Below are 20,927 nucleotides of genomic sequence, written 5' to 3' on the forward strand. Positions count from 1 at the left end.
ACCTATGTAGTTTTGCCCGGGCCGATAGAGCAAGTAAACTAATCGGAACAGTAATGTCGCCGGCAATTATGAGCTTATAATATAGCTTTTTAGGGTTCCGGAGCCAAAACGGCAAAAACGGAACCCTTAGTTTCGCCATGTCTGTCTGTCTGTCCGTCCGCGGCTTTGCTCAGGGACTATCAATGCTAGAAAGCTGTACTTTTGCAGGAATATATATGTAAACTATGCCGATAAAATGGTACAATCAAAATTAAAATAAAAATTTTTTTTAGGGTACCTCCGATAGACGTAAAGTGGGGATGATTTTTTTTCTCATCCAACCTTATAGTGTGGGGTATTGTTGGATAGGTCTTTTAAAACCACTAGGGGTTTGCTAAGACGATTTTTCGATTCAGTGATGTGTTTGCGAAATATTCAACTTTAAAGTGCAAATTTTCATAAAAATCGAGCGTCCCACCCCTATAAAATCTAAACCGGTGGGTGGAAAAAATTTGAAAAAATTCAGGATGGTAGTAAATATATCAAACTTTCAAGAAAAACTATAACGGCTGAGTTTGCTTGAGAATTATTAGTAGTTTATGAGTAAATAGCAGCCTAAGGTATAAAATATACCTAAACTTGGAAGATTCCATATAAAATACGAAAGCCTTAGAAAAATATTACTTAATTTTTTCGTAATGGCTACGGAACCCTATTTTAAGCGTGTCCGACACGCTCTTGGCCGGTTTTGGTATGATGGTCCCACCTACAGGAATAACATTAAAACCAAATTATCCTTACATACGAAAACGTTTTATTCAATTAGATTTCACCCCAAATATAGACGCTGCCGCGTCTTTATGAAGCACCGGCAGTTTGAGAATCCTTCTTAGCTTCTTCTCGTTGACTTCATCGTAATTAGCTGTCCATAGTTGGGTTTTAGTCTCATCAGCTCCGTTCGAGACAACTTCTTCTTCGTCATCTGATGATTGAGGGTCTACTTCCATGGCAGCCTCGGTTTCTTCCGGCTCTTCGGTAGTCTCTTGACCAGATATGTGCTCTAGGAAGGCAGTACTGATCAAATTCACTGGAGGTACCATGTGAGGAGCAGCTGACAAGAACTGAAAAAAAGTACAATCTTGATTAGAACAAAATACATAAAAGTTATTTGAGCGCTATAACAAACGGAAATGAGTATTGTAGGAATTAGAAGAAAATGATACTAATCTGTCTGTATGTTTCCATTAGAATTGGGTTAGGTAGTTTCACATTTTCAGTTAAACTTTTCAAATAATGCTTACTGGCATACACGAAAAAAAAAGAAGAAAAATCATGGCTGACTGGCGGACTGACTGAATGATTGTCATTATTAACGCCAATTTTGCATAGAGGTTCAATATAACAAGGTCTAATGATAATTACGATTTCGCTAAATAACAGGGCAAAGATTTGCAACGTGGACGAAACCAAGGCCGTGTAAAATATTCAAAATATTTTTACAAAGCATTTTGTCATGGCGGTTTCTTCACGGTTCGTGCTAGTGTCGCCCCCTGCGTAGAGCTTTGCCTAATATGCCCTATTACAAAGTCAATCAAAACAAAATGAGGGTTTCTGTGACAGACATTTGTGATTTATTAAACAACTAAATGAACCGATTGTAAGCAAAGCAGTAATGTCAAACGGTCTCTCGATACTAGCGCCATCTAGCGATATTTCGTTTGCCAAGAAATCTGCGTTGATATATCCACGCACGTATTTTTTAAAAATGAAATCCCATACCTGTTTAATAGCGTTGTTGCCCAACGCGACATTATTAAGTTCGTGCAATTCCGCCGCTTGCAGCGGCCGCACTTCGGATAGCTGTTGTTCAGCTAATAGCGCACTGAAGTTTGAAGTGGGGACGTTCTTACTCGATATCACTTCTAAACGGTCATCTGTTGTACGTTCCGGTTCTAAACAGTAGATTTCCTGCGCACAATAATAATAATTGTTAGTTCAAAGATATTAACAGCTGGCCGGCTTGTGGGGTTTAAGAAATCGCATTTAAACGATTCGGCGGAGTTGCTATCAATTTTTTTTTTAATTTAATTCAATATTTTATTTTTATTTCTAGTTTTACTACATAGTATCGTGAAGTCTGTTTGACAACTTTGTCATTTACGTCACGTTTGTGATTGGTTAAATAACTAAATGAGCCAATCACAAGTAAGACTGTTACGTTAAACGGACCTCACGATACCAACGCCATCTACTAAACCGTCAAGAAACGCTCATTGGTGACATTTGGCTGGGTACGCGTATACATGCTAGAAACGTTCCATTTAACCCCTTTGGCTTAACAAGACTTTTCTTTACTTGCATGTGACGTCACAAAATTTGTAACCAATCATGGGGCGGTGACAATCACAGATAAAATTAAAACAAATTTTATATTTTGTTTCTCGAAATATGCAATATATATACCGGTGTGGCCTGTATTATGAGCAAATAATTAAAACATAGATCATATTCCTCAAACTGAGCCACATTAATTCAGCGACTTTTAAAAATAGTTTTTTTTTAATTTTTATCACACTTTTAAGTTTATTCGAAGAAGCAATGTAAAGCAAAATGTTAGATGTTTGCAGTGTGACAGGCGACGTCAGTTGTGTTCTAGAATGGCGTACATTGATAGCAGTATTTAATTTGTATGAAAAAAGGAAAATTCAAAGACTCCATTATTTTTAAAAAACGCTGAACTTATGTTGTTCTGTTTGACGAGGACGATCTATGTTTTAATTTTTTGCTCGTATTTGTCACGATGCTAACAGGCGATCGCTGACACCTTAGTTAGCTCATTGTAAGCTAGATGGCGCTTTCCTCAATTAGAGATCTCTGAGCAGAATGACAGACGAACTCTAGTGGTCGCCACCGTACTTTTCTCTTGGTTGAAACAAATAAGTTAATCTTATATTATTTACGTCATAATATGTATTTAATATTTGTTTATTATTTACTTATTTATTTTCTGAACTGACCTGAGAAATAACTTACTAGGCCTCCTTTAAGGTCAAACTTCCCCTCAAGAGGTCTGCTCTTTACACTCTTGACAGTGGCGCCCAACGGTCGCACGACCCTGAGAATGTGAATGTGTGTTTTGCAGCTGTGCTTTAGCTTTTAAGGGCAAGAATATTACAGTTAGAATTCCCCCCGGTCACAGCTGATCGTCAACGCCCCCTTGGGGCGGCAGAACGGTCAAGGGTCGGTTATAGTGATATTTAAGGATACAAACTTGTGTAGTGAATTCAGTGTTACAAAATGCCAACTTTTATAAAATAAATAAGTAAATAACAAATAAATATGAAATACATATTATTACGTAAATAAAGAAAGTAAGAAAGAAAGAAAATACATTTATTTAATATGATTAACTTATTTGTTTCAATCAAAAGAAAACTACGGTGGTGACATATAGAGTTCGTCTGTCATTCTGCTCAGAGATCCCTAATTGAGGAAAGCGCCATCTATCTTACAATGAGCTAACTAAGGTGTCAGCGATCACCTGTTTGCATCGTGACATATTACAGGCCACACCCGGTATACATATTTTTGTCTAAAATAAAGTGAAATATGTAATTTTATGCTATTCTTTTGTAGGATGACCATAATTTGAGGTATATTTTTAATGTTGTCAAATAGCCTCGTGGGGCCAATGAGGGTTTCTTAACAGGCGAAATATCGCTAGATGGTTTCTCAACTAGCTTCCTGAAGTTAACTGAAGCAAATTGAGAAAACAAAATAAATACGAACTTATCCGACAAAATATTATGAAAATATTATTCGCTACATACAGATCTACAGAATAATAGACTTACCGAATTATTTCTCATAAAATAAAGCAACACATCATTCTTTTTCACAGCCTTAGCAAAAGTGCAAATATTGATGACACCAGATCTCGGGTCGACGAGTCCGTTTTGTCTTAGGATTGGAGTTGAGCTGTGCGGGGTGAATACAAACACTGGAAAATTAAAAAATAAGTATTATTAAATTATTATATGTACCAACGACAAGGCAGGCCAAGGCGTAGATGGCGAGGACTTGGACACGGAACTGAGCGAGTGATCGAATGTAGGTGGTTCTGGAGAGGAAGATGTGGAATGTGTGGAATGGATGTGGATGTGGCGAGGGAGGTCAAGAGGCGACGCCTTTGCACAGTAGTGACAAATATAGGCTAAGAAATAAGTAATATAAATAATGATATCTAATTAGACTTTGCTCGCAGCTCCGCACGCGTATTCCATTAGCAGCAGTTGAATTAAAATGTCGGGATTTTACTAAATTTTCATGGGACTTCCCAAAAATTATATCGTAGATTTGATTACGTTGCATATAAATAATATACCTGGTTGATTCGAGAATTTTTCCAAAACCACCATTTCTTAGTAGCTAAATTTCCGTTCGCACTTTTCCCGAATGCTTCCTTTCCTAATTATGCGTTTTTACTTAATCTTATTTTCACAATAGCGTTTTTTCTCAATTTAAATCAACACAGAAATATAATTAGGTTAGGTTATGTTAAATTTGCATGGCCAAAAAAGGGCCAAAACCACACAAAAGTAGGAGCTCCGTCGACACTGTTTCTGCGTAGATTAAAATTGGGAAAAACGCGACTGTGAAAATAATATTCAGTAAAAAGCACATTGGGAAAAAAAGCGAATTTAAATTTTGTTACTAGGAAATAACTATTTTGGGAAAATAATCGAACAAATCCAAACAGTATATACAGATACAAAATGTTGCATGTCTGTCTAACAATCAAAGGTGTTTGAATATACATTGACATAAAAACCTCAGATTTATGTAACTCACCGTCATTTTGGGTGGTCACTACAGCCATTTTGTTGGAGAAAGGGTCGGAAACGAGGCAAGTAGGCTTTATATTCACCAACCATTTGACAGTCAGTGATAGTAGACTGAATACTGCCAAACAATTTTCAGTTGTGCACACCAACTGAAAAAAAAAAATATAACAATCAGGCGTAATAAATACTATGTACTATAAACAATTACACCACTCACTAGCGACCTTACGATAGATACGTCTATATAACAAATGCGTGTTCATGTAGCTCCTCCACACTGTAAGGCATACACAAATCCAACTATCACCACCACCACACTACGCGCACGCATTTCGACCTCAACCTCAGCTCTGACGATGGTGAACTCGGGTTGAGATTGAAACGCATCAGTTTCGCGTAGTGATAGTTGGATTTGTATAATTTGTGTGTTCTTAGTGTGAAGGTGGAGAAGCTACATGAACACACATTTGATGCATAGACGTAGCTATCGTAAGGTAGCGGGTGAGAAAAGTATCTAACTGTTTATAGTTCATTGAAAAGATAGTTCATTAAATCAATTCTATAAACACTAGGCCTTAAATCAATTGATTGTTAAAAAAATATATTAAAATCTTCATCAACTTACATAATGAGCTGCATCAGCAATCCCAAACTGCACATGGACTCCTTTAGGTCGCAAAGCTGGATGCGACAACGTCGTCCGCAAGTTACACAGATGAGTATCCCAAAGAGTCAGTTTACAACCAAACCAGGCAGCAATGAGCGACCCATCCTGGGATATCGCCACACCCCCCATCTCGTTCTCCGGGTCTGCATTAGCTGACACAATCGGTCTCCCTACAGCTGCCTCTTTGTGTATATTCATCAACCTCAAAATCAGATCACCACGCCTTCCCACTTCTTTCATATAAGGCAGCACTTCTGGCCCGCTAGTGAAAGAAGATATATTGAATTTTTTGATGTCATTGAAGATACTATTCGACTGAAACTGTGCCACGCCTGAAGAATAATAACAAGCTGTTAAGCATGACCATTCTCTTTTCTGACGGGTTGCTTTGTCTTGTTTCCATATACGGAACTTTTGGTCGGTGCCCGCAGTCACACAGAAGGTGCCTAGAGTGTTGAGAGAGATAGCAACTACGTTGCAGCCTCCATGTGAGAGGTTAACGCAGGTTACTAGGGTGAATGGTACGGCGCCTTTACTTAATTGGCTGACCCAGAACTTTAGTTTCTCCTCTGGATATGTGACTCCATCGTTCCTGTATTCAGAGGTTACAAGCCAGTTTCCGTCTCCGCTGGTAGCAGCGCATGTCACTTCAGTTTCTAGTGGGATTAAATCGTGCTTCGATTCTGTTGGTATGCTGTTCGTGTCTGTTATGTCAAGCTGGAAAGAAATAAACAACGTCACATCAAGTAATCCCAGAATATCTCTTTTTTCTGGATAAAAAGTAGCCTATGTGTTAAGTTAGACTAGGTATAAACTATGTTTGTGCCAAATTTTGTACAAATCCGTCCAGCCGCTTCGACATGCAGAACTAACACACACACGCACGCACACACAAACTTTCGCTTTTGGAATAGGTGTTTTCGTGTAGAGGACACTGCACTCTCTGGAACCGATTGAAATGTGCCACCCTGTATATGCCTACGTTTCCAAGACGTCAAAAATATCTGTACACCTTTATGCCACTAAGTAACTATAATGTTGTATTGTTGACGCAACGTCTCAGCTCAAACCACTAGTAGATGAACACGAGTTTCAGTCACTTACGTTGCACAAAACCTTGTCTGAGGCGGTGGAGTACAGCTGCAGATGGCCCGGCCGGCCGCCCATGAGCAAGCACGCGGTGCGGCGGTGGTAGAGTAGGGCGGCGCCCGCCCGAGCCGCCGCGGACAGCCCGCCGCATTCCAGGATCGTGCAGTGCACACGCATCTGGGCGTTGGCTATCACTATGGCTGAAACAATAGGAGGTAAATAATTGACAAATATGTCGGGGTCTAACGGGAGCCGGTACTTTGCCGTTGCCTCTCAACGATTAACAAACTACCGAGCTGGCCCTATACTACGAAGTGCAAAATTCGAACTTCGTACCTTGACGTCCCGCTGAAGCTGAAGCTTATATTATGTGTGAGTGAGAGGGACAGTACGATACGAACTAATTTTCGATTTTTGTATCTATACCGAAGCCGTGGTGGCCTAGTGGTTTGACCTATTCTCAAACAGAGGGTCAAACCCCGGCTCGCACCTCTGAGTTTTTCGAAATTCATGTGCGGATTACATTTGAAATTTACCACGAGCTTTGCGGTGAAGGAAAACATCGTGAGAAAACCTGCACAAACCTGCGAAGCAATTCAATGGTGCGTGTGAAGTTCCCAATCCGCACTGTGGGAACTATAGCCCAAGCACTCTTGTTCTGAGAGGAGGCCTGTGCCCAGCAGTGGACGTATATAGGCTGGTATGATAATGTATCTATACCCCTGTACCTATTAGGTCAATTGTTTGTTAGTTTTCTTTTTGTTGTGATCGTCAGAAGGTTTGTATGAAAGAAAATGTTACCAAAATTGTATATGTAAACGTGTTAAGTAGATTTTATCAAAATATTGTATTTTGTATATACCTAGTACCTACCGAAATTTTTCTGAATAAATCATTATATTATTAAAATATGCAAGAGTAAAAAAAACGAATAAAAAATTTCGTCTACTTAGTATACATAGACATAGTATACATGCAAAGAAGGGGCGGGCGGCTAATAAGTAAAAAATGTCATGATGAAATAAATGACAACTAAAGAAGGTACTCTCAAACTAAGCAAAAAAAAAACCAGCAAAAATATCTATTATATAAAATTCGTGTCACAGTGTTTGTGACCAAACTCCTTCGAAGCAGCTTGACCGATTTTTATGTTTTTTTTTGTGTAAGTATATTCAATAGGTCTGAGAATAGGATATAAACTTTTTTTCATACTTCTACGCGGACGGAGTCCCGGGGAACAGCTAGTACTTATGTAATATTCTTTTCACACCTCTCCTTCAGAAAAGTAACTTTTCCTCCCTGTCGAGAGGGAGCAAAGTGCAACTTTTCTGTTCAAAGCTTTTCTAAGTGTTTTATTGCAAATGTCAATTTTTGAAGTTGATAATAATTGTAAAGCCACACTATTTTCTATGCTGGTTGTTCTTCAATGATATTATTTAGATAAATTTTTTTCAAGTTTCTTAATGCTCGGTGTGAAAAGTTGTATGAGGGTCAATCAACTATTTTACCGACACTTTGGGCGTCTCCTGCGTTACCAAAATTGTATCTTTACAGAAATCGTACTTCCATATTTCACAGTTAATAGGTTGAACTTACGTAGGATGGCATGTATTCATGTACACCATCTATTAATTACAGCTGCATTGTTTGAAAATTTCGCGGACAGATTAGTGTCGGTAAAAAAGTTGATACGAGCCACTCGGGAGCAATATTATTTTCATCTTGGGCGTTAAGACTTGAATCCCTCATTACGCTTAGGATTCTACTTTAGAATCCCTCGCTACGCTCAGGATTCTATTGTAGAATCCTTCGCTACATTCTGGATTCAATGTACGCCCTCGCCGTAAATACACCATTTTGCTCCCTCGTGACACAAATAACTATTAAATACATATTAAACACCCAAGACTTGAGAACAAACAATTGCATTTTTCATACAAATATGTGACATAACCAGGTTCTTCAGCCACTTAGCTACCCAGTCATCAAAATAAAGTAACGATCTACCATTTAACTTTTATTTAGCTCGAAAATTTGTTTCAATAAAAAAAACATGTATTTTACACTTACAGTTGTTTGAAAGTGTGACAGCAATATGAGAATTGCTCACGGCAACAAATTTTATAAGACCCGGTAGTCGAGGTATGAACTCCTTCTGGTTAGCTTTATCAGCCAAGTTGCCGATGGTCCACTTCACCAAGACCTTCTCCATACCGCCTGTTATAAGGTAGCTGCCTGAAATAGAAATTGAATGAATACAAGTAGTATCATTTACTAACACTAGCACTGTTAACACTCCATTTGCCATATCATTTTGTTTTTTGTTGAGACTTTGAACACTCGAGGTGATCATGTCAGCCTCATGGGTGCTTACTCAGGGACTATACAAAAGACATCAAAGAAGTGGTAAATAAATGCAAATGGCTTTGTCAGATGTCGGCTCTGAGAGCCAACAATTGCCCTGGGCGTTGTAACATCAGTCAAATATGTGGTCTACCACCCTAAATTTGATAATTGTTTGCATGTCATAAAACAATAATGCCAAATTCTCGGTCTCAGTCTCGGTTTCGACAAATCTCGGCCAAAAATTGGGCCGAGATCTAGGTCTCGGTCTCGGCCCAAAACAGCCGCACGGCGGCACTCAATTTAAATATTGGCGCGCGATTTACTGCGGTTTCCGCGGTGGCACGAGCTTTCTTTAGGATTTTGATTGGTCGCCTCGCCCGGGCTGGCGCGTGTGGTACATACTTGCAACTCACTGACACCCGCTAACAAGAGTAACAAGTGACAGCTCGTTCATTTCTTTTCGATAACGATTGTTAATACCTACTGTAGTTTGATTTACGCGATAATTAGGTTTGTTTGTAGGACCCGGTGGAACGTTTAATTAAACCATAATAAAACATTTTTTTCATTCATAACGCGTGTTTTTTTAGATAATAAAATGATAATATACAAAAAAAACTTATTTTTTGTAAGTATCTCGGTTTTGGTCTCGGCTGTGAATTTTTTTTTTGATAGATTATAAAACCAGTCTCGGTCGGAGCTTAATGCCAATAGACGTGACTGTCAACTTGAAAATTCCACTTTTTTTGATAGGAACTTGTTTAAAAATTGATAGACCACTTATTTGGCTGATGGTAAGTACATGAAACCCAAACCCCCAAATATTCTTCCTCTCAAGCCTGAGTTCCAAATACATTCCAACAACAAATGGGACAAGTCTTCTACCTTCTGGTAAATCGCACAGAGTGATTCAAGAGTGAGGGCCCGTGACGTAACAATATGCTAAAGTGTTGTATGGCGTGAAGTCACGCGATACTTTAACCTCTACACCGCCCAGACACCATCTAGTCATGACAGCCAATGGAATTCCGCACACGCCACGGTCATCTATACATGACCAACATTCAACTCGAAAATTAATTCTTCTGCAATGGAATTAAAAATCAAGTTTATTTGTCACTGGTTTTTCTTAGGCATACAGAGCAATGCCCTTCGTTTATTTTTGTGAAGAGGTTAACTAGCTACATCTTTGTCATTTTTTATTTAATTGACAAAAGAAAAAAAATGTGTCCAATATTTTCTGATAATCTAACTGACAGACTAATTAGGACCTTTTGGACTAATGTATTTCACTCAAAGTAATTTATGAAAATGTGTGATGTCGGCAGAGACAGGACACTGAGTTTTAGCCTTACCCTGTGTGGAAAATTTCACAGCAAATGCCGGTAAATGGTGCCAATGCAGTACTTCTCTTGCCACAGCTTTGTAATTAAAAAGATCTCCTCTCACTATGGTAGCCCTACCAAGAGTGTCAACAATGGCGACAGCACTTTGATGTTGATGGCAAGACACATCCAAAACTCGGAATTCATTGTAGTTGGAATGGCTGGAAAGTTTTAAAATGATTAATTTGGTGTGTCTCATTGGAATACAGCCACAATTGTTTATTTTTTGAAAGATACCTATGAATTGAGAAACCCATCCTTTTTGGAGTTATTTAAAAACATCAAAAATGAACAATTAACCCCAATAAGTAGCCTCAAAGCATTTAAACTTCAAATCATTATCATAACAGCTGTAAGACATCCACTGCCTGACATAGGCATACCCCAACATTTTTAATGGTATGTTGAAATAATTTCTAAAATCACAAAATAAATTAGGAATGCACAGCTTGATGTCTGTTATAAAATGTCAGAACTTAAAAGGTTATGAGTTAATTTACAATTCTGTTATATTTACAGCAAAAAAAAATTATAGTAAAAGGTATTTCAACTTGGGTTGCCTTGACTTTGTAAAAATCTAGAATTACATTTATTGCATTTTAATTGCTTAAAAAATCCATAAATGTTTGAAAATATATACTTACAAAGCATGGATGTGTGGCTTAGCCATATGTTGTATGTAAACAAACTTAGAGCCATTGATAATGGCAGCATAATGTTCTCCATTGCACCATCCCAAGGATACCCTTACAATACCAAAGAATGGTATCTGCTGACTTGTGAACTCCATTGGTGATTGTAAGTTTGTTTTTAATGAAAAAGAACCAAGGAATATTTGTGTGGGACCCCCGTAAACATTGACTGAGGTTATGAGACATCTTTCACTGTCAATTAAGTCAAATGTGCAAACTTGTCTTTTCCGCAAATTAGGTAATTTCTGAAAAATTAAATATTCAACTAAGGGACTTGTTCAATACATTTTCAAAATATAATTTCTTTAATTTCTATTATATGAATATAATTCATTATATTTCTGAAATTTACAGTTTTAGCAGTTTCATGTACTTACATTATATTTTATATTATTGCTTTCTCAATACTAGTTTTATGAATAGTCATATAATAGAAATTACCCCAAAGCACCTTAATTTTTTAGCTGTTGTTCACAATTTTGTCTGAGTCTTCTGGTTTTTTTTTTACTTTCTGCATATAAATGGACCAACATTCATAGTTATACAAATAAATAGAAAACAAAACAATAGTGTTATTTTAACAACACTAACTATTCATGGTTCTTAAGCAAATTTGGAGACAAGGCACCCTCGCCTTAAATTATTTGTGTCATGTTGCGAGGACAAAATGCCATGCTTAATAGATACAACATTAACATGAAGTTACAAATATAAACAAGCAAAAGGTAAAAATAAATAAGTTAAACTAAATAAATAAATCAAATAGCAAAATAAAATAAAATAAATAAATAAATCAAATTGTATTACTTACAAATTCCCTAAGAACAGCTCCTTTTTCCCAGGTCCACGTAATAAGAAGGCCATCTCTCGAGCATCCATAAACATTAAATCCCTCTTTGTCAAAACAAATGCCTATCAGCTCATCAATGTTCGTCTCAGTTTCAAGGACTCGCACACAGTCTCCAGTTTGTACATTATAAACTCGTGCAATCTTTTCTACTATCACTACTAAAGACCTGAAAAAGCAGACAATAAAATAAATAGATAAATGCCTAGTTCCTGGTTCAAAAGCATAACACGAAATTTTATAACTTACTCTCCATCCGGTGAAAATACAGGGCGGTGCTCAATAATACTTCTGCCAGCCTTTCTAGTAAAGTTATAAGTTGTTTCTTCATTAGATTTCTGTATTTTTACCACCATTGTGCTATGTTGCAATTATTATTGTAATTATAATAATCTTACTTACAACAATATACATGCTTTGCTAACCTAAAAGACAATGTATGTCAAGCTGACACTGACTGACAGTGACAGTGTCTGTTGCAGCGATATGAGCGATACCATTGACATGCTCATGTACGAATAATGAGTTATAACTTGGCATTCTTATCAATAAGCCAAGTGAACGGCAAAAATATTATCTCGAACAAAATAATTAACATTGTTATGTTGGTATAAGAACTGTTCAGAAACCTAGTTGTACGCTTCGGTCCTAAGCTCATTTAAAATTAATTAATGTTTTGTTTTGTTTAAGATTTATTTTGATTTATTTATTACACTATACAATTTTATAATGTTCCAGATTTATTTAAAAACTCTTAGGGGTTTTTGTTTTTTATTAACAATCTTCATCATATCACCATATCACCCGTTGGACGTCCACTGTTGGTCAGAGGCTCTCTTTATCAGTTTTTTAGCAATATGCTTGCTCAACAAATACAAGATACACAGGAAATGTGGATAGTCAAATTCTGTCCGGTAATCCTAAAATCTATTTCGTTTTAAAAAACATTGATATATCAGTTAGTTTTTGAACACTTCAAAAGTGACAAGAAGTCGTGATGGCAGGGCTATTACGAAACTCGTAACTACAAGTTCGTGTCGTGCGGTCCGACACTTATACTATTTAATACGAGAGCGAGAGGGACGGTACGATACGAACTTCTAGTTTCGATTTTCGTAGTAGCCCTGCAGGCTCGAGGAGAGGAGGCTGTAAATGTCAAAAACATTAATTTAATAAAGTTGTTGTTTCGCTTGACACGTGCCGCACGTGTATATATCATTTAACATCATCCACGTTTAATAACGGCTTATCAAAGCAAGCGGCTTATACTGCCATGGAGCAAGATGCTGCTGAGGGTCAATTGCAAGTGCGCTTCGTTACTAAACAAGAACAGTAAGTGTTCCATGGCTTCGTACGATTTTAGTATATATTGGTCAGTACGTTATGGTTGTGTTCAAAGCAGACGAATTTTAGCGGACCTCTGTTACGGGTTCTACTTGGTTCAGCAGATCTCGTTGGCCATACAGAGGGGCAATGCCGCTGGCTGGGGTGATGGGTATGTTCGAGCCAAGTATGATGCGGATGGGCAATGTTTAATTTTTGTTTTATTTTATGCTATTTAGTTTTAATTTAATTTAATACTGAGCTAATGAAATTAGCCAGGGAGAAGTGTTTTGCAAAATGGCATTAAATGTTCAATATTGAATCCATGACTAAGGGCATTTGGTACGGCAGCATAGAGAGTAAAATCTTCAAAGTACCCTGGTTTGATAATTCTAGCCTCCCCAGGGATCTTCTTGTGTGGGCTTTTCGTGTGCGGTCTGGTCACATTCCACTAAACTGTTTTTTGAATTTGATGAGAGTTGTACAATCACCTTTTGTGTATAGGTTCTAATAAGACTGAAGACCTTATTCATTTTCTTTTGGAATGTGATCACAATAAGGACATCAGAGACAGGTATTTGGATGGTATGGGCTTGTTCAATGGAGGTGTAAATGTAATTCGAAGTCAACCACTTTCAGAAGAAGCAATGCAGATTTACAGGTTCATTAGACAGGCCTTTGTATCCAGAGACGTGGTTTCAGTGCAAGGGAGAGTGTAATATCTGTAGTGTGGTGTATATGACTGAGGCTCCCCATGAGGCTGACATAATCACATTTGGTGTACTAAAGCCTTGTTAAAAAACTAGATTTAAATTTAATATTAGGTGCAACAACCTATAAACAAAACAAAAAAAAAACAAAAAATTTATAACATGGAACTTCATCATTTAGTTGGATTTACGGTCCAAGTGTGATAATATAATGTTACTATGTTCATTTGTTCTATGATATTTAACTGTGTTTATCATTTTTTACAAGCTTTGATTCTCTTGTTTTCCAGGTATGCTGTTCCTGACAGTCCTTATGCAATCCAGAGTAATGTACAATCAGCAGAACTCAATACTTTAGTGAATGCTATTCTCAAAGAGACTGATGTCTCCTCAAAAAGAGTTGAATTTGATTTCCTAGTATGTGGGGAACTCCTCAGCAGTTCCTTAACGGAACATTTGCAAGAGAAGGGAGTATCGACAGAAGAAACAATAGAGATTGAATATTTGGAGAGATTTCCAGCCCCTGCACCACAAGACTGCTTGATGCATGATGACTGGGTCTCTGCTTTACAAACAAATGGAAATTGGTAACTAACCTGTCCTCTACCGCTAACACAAATCTGCAGCGTTTTAATCTGTCAGACGCCCCCCACCTATGTTGGCGCGTAACAAACTGCTTGTGATTTAATGATTTTTATTAAGTAGTCATGACAACGTTTTTAAATAGGATACTTATCTGAAATAACCCAAAAATTTATTGGTTACACAACGGGTTCAATTGTTTTGCAATTGTTATTTTTCTGCTTATGACAGGTATGCACTAAAATATATATTTTGTATATGTTTCCTGTATGTATCCATACTATACATATAATAAATATTATAAATGCGAAAGTTTGTGTGTATGTTTGTCCGTTTTTCACGTCGAAACGGAGCGACGGATCGACGTGATTTTTAGCATAGAAATAGTTTATGGGCCAGAGAATGACATAGGCTACTTTTTATCCCGGAAAAATGCACAGTTCCCGAGGGAACAGCGCGCGGTAACCGAATTCCACGCGGGCGAAGCCGCGGGCAAAAGCTAGTGCTATTTATTCTATAACTATATCATAATGCTCCCATCTGATTTTGCACTTGTTTTCAATATGGTGAAAAAAATTATAAATTAACTTCCTAATATTTTTTTTGGAAGAGGCTTTTATCTTACTTATAAAGGGTTCTTGGAGTTGAAATGTATTTGTACTGTTGGTTACTATTTTCAAAACTAATTTCCTTTTTAAAATCCAGAAATAAAGGGTATTTTTCATACACATGCATATAATTTCAGGATCCTCTCTGGCAGCTATGACAACAGTCTGCACATCTGGACCACCAAAGGGCAGCACAAACTGGTCATTCCTGGCCACACATCACCAATCAAAGCTGTGTCTTGGGTGTCTGTTTCTGGAGATCAAGCAGTTTTCGCAAGGTGTGCTTTTACATCCTCCATCCAACAATACCAGCAGTAGTTATGATATGTAACTAAGTAGTTCAGTCCAGTAGGCCATCTGACATGACCATCATTCTAGTATTACGTAAGCACCAAAGGGGAGTCTTTCCTTTGCTTATTTTTGATGACATGGGGGCCGGGGGGTCCAGTTGGTGCTTATGTCAGTAATATTTATTAATTACATTTATTATTTCTTGTTTTTTTGCAAAATGTAGTAGGTTTTAATTCAAGCAAATATGGTTACCCTACTTGCAACAAATTCAGATGAATAACAATAAAGAAACCTGAATAGATTTTAAAATATATATATACCAATGTTTACATAAGCATAAGGGGGAGCAGACTTTCGCTGACAAGGGGGAGGGGGGGTTAAAAATGACTAAAATTCTGCTTATGTAATACTTGAATGACCCCTAGTCCAAAAATGGGACTAAAGACTCCAATCTTGGGTAAATCAGACTTGTCTCCTACTGATATTGTTAGCAAGACATAAGTAAGATCTCTTGAGTAAGATGCATTTACTTAACTTACAACTTGACAGCTAAGGAACCTAGACAGAAAGCTAAGCGAGTATTTAATTTTTCAGTAACCCAAGCTATGATGCTTTTATCATAGCTCGGTAATCATCTAATCATTAACTGCTAGAGGATATAATTGTTTAGAATGTGTTTTTATTGACTAATCAACACAAATTGTTAAATGAAGTTGTGGCCTCTAATATTCTGTGCCTGATGAGTTTTACCCAATACTTATATTATTGATTTGAAGACTACTTTGTTTTTTGCAGTGGCTCCCATGATCAGTCAGCAATGCTCTGGGTTTGGAACATCGCTAACAACTCGGTGGATTGCGTGGTGACTTGCCGCGGCCACGATAAGGGGGTCGAATGCATGTCTGTGTCAGCTGATGCCTCCAAACTAGCTACAGGCAGTTGGGACAATAACATATGCCTTTGGAGTGCCAGTGAGTTCAATTTTAATTCCGCAACATGTTACAATTTGTATTTAGATTAATACATGTAGGAAGGGAATCATAGGGGTTTAAAAAACAGATTATCAAATGTTCTTATGTAAAATTAAGACTTAGTTTCTTAGCTAATACTGCAGCGCTATTGTCTAACGCACTGATGTTCGCGATCGCATTCGTGTAAGCTGTTAAAAAGCATTTTCGTCTAAAGTGTATGACAGAAAGTAGTATATTGTATTTCGATCCAATTTATGAAAAGTGTAAACAAAGACGCCATTTATCCGACCACAGACATTCAATGATGTGAAAACCTAGAATCTATTGCAAAACAATTCATCTGTTCAGTAAATCGATTAATTTATTTATTGAATAGATCAAAGTATTTTTGTCTATTTTATTATTTACAATACTTGAACTATTTTTTAATTTTAAGGAAAGTAAATAAAAATCGCGTATTCATCCGCGCATTAATAGATTTTTAAAATGTCAAATTTCCACCATCTCTACGCTAGTCTATGCTACTACAGATTATACACATGTTTCAATCTAGAAATAACGTCAGATTTTGACGAAGATTTTTCAAATGAAAAATAAATATTGAAATCAATTGAAATTTGGTGAAAAAAGTGATTAGACATCTAGTTAAAAGACACGAATTATAGATAAATGTGTTATTTATTCGATCCAGTGAAGTGAGTGTTTATACAAGAATTTTGATAAACTCTGTTTGTTTACACTTTCAATAAATTGGATAGGCATAATGTATAGTGAAAACGATTGTGATTCCAAGTGTGTTAGACAGTAACCCCCTTATTCATAAAACCCCTACGTTGCTGGCGCTCGCGATCGCAATCAAATGACAGATTTCGACAGATTTTGTCATTTGATTGCGATCGCGAGCTTTACAAATGTTAGGCAATACGGCCTCTGGTTTGCATGTCGTATTCACTGTGATTATTAGGTTGTATTGTATAAACTTTATGTTTAGGTCTATCTGACGAGGACAACGCGCCGGCCAAAAAGAGAAGTAAACCGGATCATGGAAACACAAGAGTAAGTTCATTTATATTGCATGTAACTTGTCTCAAAATGGTTAATCCATTGGTGAGCCAGGCTATTTGGTATGCATTTAGAAAGTGAAGCATGCATGAACAACCCAAACAACATACCACATACCAGCAGTTTTACTGGGTTATGGCTCAACTGCTTTAGTAGAGCTCTATGAAAGGTCCATTTGAATCTTTTACTTGCATATTGTGTTGTTGGCACTGCGTTGTTCCAGATTACAGTGTAAAATAGCTGTAGAGAGAGATTACTGCTTTGTAAGAATATTGTTAACTTGAATGCTATGTGTTAGTATAACTTACATATTTTGACAACCAACCCATTTGGCAGGAACCTCTGGCAACACTGAAGGGCCACAGAGAGGCAGTGTCTGGTGTGCATTGGATGGACTTCAACACAATCGTTTCCAGCGGATGGGACCATCTTCTCAAGATATGGGACTGTGAGCTGAATGGCATCAAACAGGAGATCGCTGGTAATAATTGCTCCCATTGTTAAGCATTTTTTTTGTTAACAAAACTTGAGAATTGATGCAGACCTATATAATGATCTGATACAAACAAACAAGGAATAAATTTCTACATAGAATACAGGATTCTAATTAAAGCTTTGGTATGAAATAGTAGATTGATAACCAAGGGTGGAAAGTGACCCATTTCTACGTTCGAGCGCCATTAGTTCGAGGGGAAATGGGTAATTTCACCCGAGTTAGACATTCTACTTTTCATTTCGACTGTGAGGAAAGTAAAATAGTACAAAAAAATAAGAATAACATTCAATTAAATTTCGGTATTCAGTAAATTAAATTTACTTATATCCAACCTCCTACCTTTCGACCTTTTCGACCTGGCCACTTGTCACGGCCGAGTATAAAAAAAAATCGAGTTGGTCACGACCAAGGAGCTTATATACCTACAAAACTGGAGGTAGATCGCCGAATGAAGAAGTTTGACCTTTATTACTTATATTCTATCTCTTTCTTTCACATTTCACGAATGACATCCATACCTTTCTTAACCTAACTAAAAAAAGAGATGGAATATGTTCGTGACGTAATAAAGATCAAATTTCTTGTTTTAAACGGATGTTCGGCGTTCAACCTCCAGTGTTGTATATAAACTCCTTGGTCACGACGTGCATCTTGATGGCCATGCCGAAACGTGAAATAAAAGTGTCATTGACGTAACTCAATTCTCTTCGACTCCGTAGCTAATCGAAAAATAAAAAAAAAATACTTTCCACCCTATAGATGAAAACGCAATTTTCCACCCGGCTATCTTCCCATGAAAATTAAACTTTCCGAACAGGAGAGATGAAAAAAAAGTAGTGTTGTCTGTCAATGCCTTAATGCCCCTCAGCTGGCAGCATGGAATCGCGGTAAATAAAGAAAAAATAGGATTGGCAACTCATGTCACAGATAAAAAATATTTGTAACACATATGTTAATAGCTTCTGCTGTGTCCTGAATTATGTGTGAGCAGTATTTGTTTTATTTATTTATTTATTCTTATCCAGTAAGGTTTTGTTTTTAAATTACAGGTAACAAGGCATTTTTCGACGTGGATTGGTCGCCGCTGAGCAATAGTATGATAACAGCCTCAGCAGACAGACATGTTCGTCTGTATGACCCCAGATCCACAGGTCAGTTTATCTCCCACATAATATGAAACCAAGTAAAGTCTCATTAAAGTTTTCCAAAATTCAAATAATTCAAAGGTGTAAAGTGAGAGTGACTGTTTTATCAATTTACTATTTTGCCAGTCGCACTCGTAGAGCGGGGGAAAGTTTGGTTCTATGGACTAAAATCAAGACCAAATTTGCCTTAACTAGTTCCACAGATAAAAAAAACCCATTTTTTTTAGGGTACCGCCCATAGACGTAAAGGGGGGTGTATTTTTTTCTCATCCAACCCTATAGTGTGGGGTATCGTTGGATAGGTCTTTTAAAACCATTAGGGGTTTGGTACGATTTTTCGATTCAGTGATTTGTATGTGAAATATTCGACTTTAAAGTGCAAATTTTCATTAAAATCGAGCGCCCCCCCCCTCTAAAATCTAAACCGGTGGGTGGAAAAAGTTGAAAAAAATCAGGATGGCAGTAAGTATTTCAAACTTTCAAGGAAAACTATAACGGTTAAGTTTGCTTGAGAATTATAAGTAGTTTAAGAGTAAATAGAAGCCTAAGGTATAAAATATACCTAAACTTGAAAGAATTCGTATAAAATACGAAAGCCTTAGAAAAATATTACTTAATCGTTATGGCTACGGAACCCTATTTCGGGCGTGTCCGACACGCTCTTGGCCGGTTTTTTATATTGACAAGTGGAATGCGCCGCAAGAAACTTGGCAGAAAGCGATTTTTTCAAAACAAAATATATTGGTTATTACAATAATCAGTAGACGACTTCCGGCTGATGACGATGACGACGATATATTATAATTTACAGAAAGCATCGTAAAGTCGACGTTCACGTCCCATACGGGCTGGGTGCAGTCAGTTCGCTGGTCCAAGACGCGGGACACGCTGTTTCTAAGCGCTGGTTGCGACGGACAGGTCAAGCTTTGGGAGACCAGAAGGTTTGTACAATGAGACATCCCACAAATATTACAAATGCGAAAGTTTGTAAGTCTGTTTGTTTGTTTGTTACCTTATCACGTTTAAGCTGCTTAACCGATTTAAATGGAATTCGGTATACAGATGTAGTTTAAAGCCTGGGGAAGGACATAGGATATTTTATCCCGGAAAATTACATAGTTCCTGTGGGATAGCGTCGTAGTCGCAGGCAACAGGCTAGTTATAAATAATTTGTTGTTGGATCTACTCAACTTTACAAGGAAGTGATATATCTCTTACGCCTAGACTAATGGTAGTTGCGATGGATAGCATCAAACACCATAAGCCAATAATAGCGTATGCAATGCAAGCGATGCTTCGAGAGGGTTGATCGGGAGCATGGTGCAGTTGATAACACACTTGGCACGTAGGTATAGCTAGGAGATGCGGGTTCAGGTTGTTTAAAAAAAATGTATAAATCGAATTAATTCATAGGTACAGAAGTGATTTCAATACCTAATAAGAAAAGTCTGAAAACTTATTTTTTTATGTCTGTCTATGTCAGTAACCATCTAAAATGACTTCAAACTGCGTACATTTTGCTTAGCTTAGAAGGCTTAGGAGGGACTCTGCCTAACAGTGAATATTCATAGACACCTACAAAGTTTGGAATCCACAGTTATAATTTATTTATCAATAAGTAGTATTATTGCACAGTTATTGTTTTAAATACTCTTACTATAGTTCTCGTGTTTGTTTTAGTCCTAGAATGCCGCTCTACGACCTGAGTGGGCACGAAGACAAGGTGCTGTGCTGCGATTGGTCGAATCCTGCTCTGCTCATCAGTGGCTCCTGTGACAATACGCTTCGAATATTCAAAGCGAAAAACGCATTTGGAAGCTCGTAAAGGTCATTTTTTTCTAAAATTTAATAAATATTTCCTAAATTTTAATCGTATTTTGTATTTTAACT

General features: G+C 37.3%; 2 protein-coding genes across 2 annotated transcripts; one reads left to right on the forward strand and one right to left on the reverse strand.

Moving 5' to 3' along the window:
• Positions 1-770: 770 nt before the first annotated feature.
• On the reverse strand, positions 771-12,317 carry l(2)05287 (WD repeat-containing protein l(2)05287). The gene is made up of 11 exons (XM_074099705.1): positions 12,099-12,317; positions 11,814-12,018; positions 10,955-11,247; positions 10,281-10,471; positions 8,650-8,814; positions 6,595-6,779; positions 5,449-6,207; positions 4,831-4,972; positions 3,834-3,979; positions 1,759-1,947; positions 771-1,100 (listed from the first exon to the last, which is right to left on the reverse strand). The coding sequence occupies exons 1-11, from the start codon at positions 12,203-12,205 to the stop codon at positions 798-800; spliced, it is 2,685 nt and encodes an 894-aa protein (XP_073955806.1). The 5' UTR covers positions 12,206-12,317; the 3' UTR covers positions 771-797.
• A 582-nt stretch (positions 12,318-12,899) lies between these two features.
• LOC141436698 (ribosome biogenesis protein WDR12 homolog) lies at positions 12,900-20,907 on the forward strand. Its single transcript, XM_074099718.1, has 9 exons — positions 12,900-13,181; positions 14,173-14,469; positions 15,210-15,350; positions 16,159-16,334; positions 17,326-17,390; positions 17,733-17,877; positions 18,942-19,043; positions 19,849-19,978; positions 20,718-20,907. Exons 1-9 carry the CDS (start codon positions 13,123-13,125, stop codon positions 20,860-20,862), a joined length of 1,260 nt encoding a protein of 419 aa, XP_073955819.1. The 5' UTR covers positions 12,900-13,122; the 3' UTR covers positions 20,863-20,907.
• Positions 20,908-20,927: the final 20 nt, after the last annotated feature.

This window comes from Choristoneura fumiferana, chromosome 17, assembly GCF_025370935.1.
Source record: "Choristoneura fumiferana chromosome 17, NRCan_CFum_1, whole genome shotgun sequence".
In the NCBI taxonomy this organism is placed as follows: domain Eukaryota; kingdom Metazoa; phylum Arthropoda; class Insecta; order Lepidoptera; family Tortricidae; genus Choristoneura; species Choristoneura fumiferana.

Bases quoted from the DNA above. Each gene is read 5' to 3' on its own strand.
- LOC141436698 (XM_074099718.1), top strand. From the start codon at position 13,123: ATGGAGCAAGATGCTGCTGAGGGTCAATTGCAAGTGCGCTTCGTTACT. The intron at 15,351-16,158 runs GTGTGCTTTTAC...TGTTTTTTGCAG, and splicing joins GATCAAGCAGTTTTCGCAAG to TGGCTCCCATGATCAGTCAG. The intron at 17,391-17,732 runs GTAAGTTCATTT...CCCATTTGGCAG, and splicing joins CGGATCATGGAAACACAAGA to GAACCTCTGGCAACACTGAA.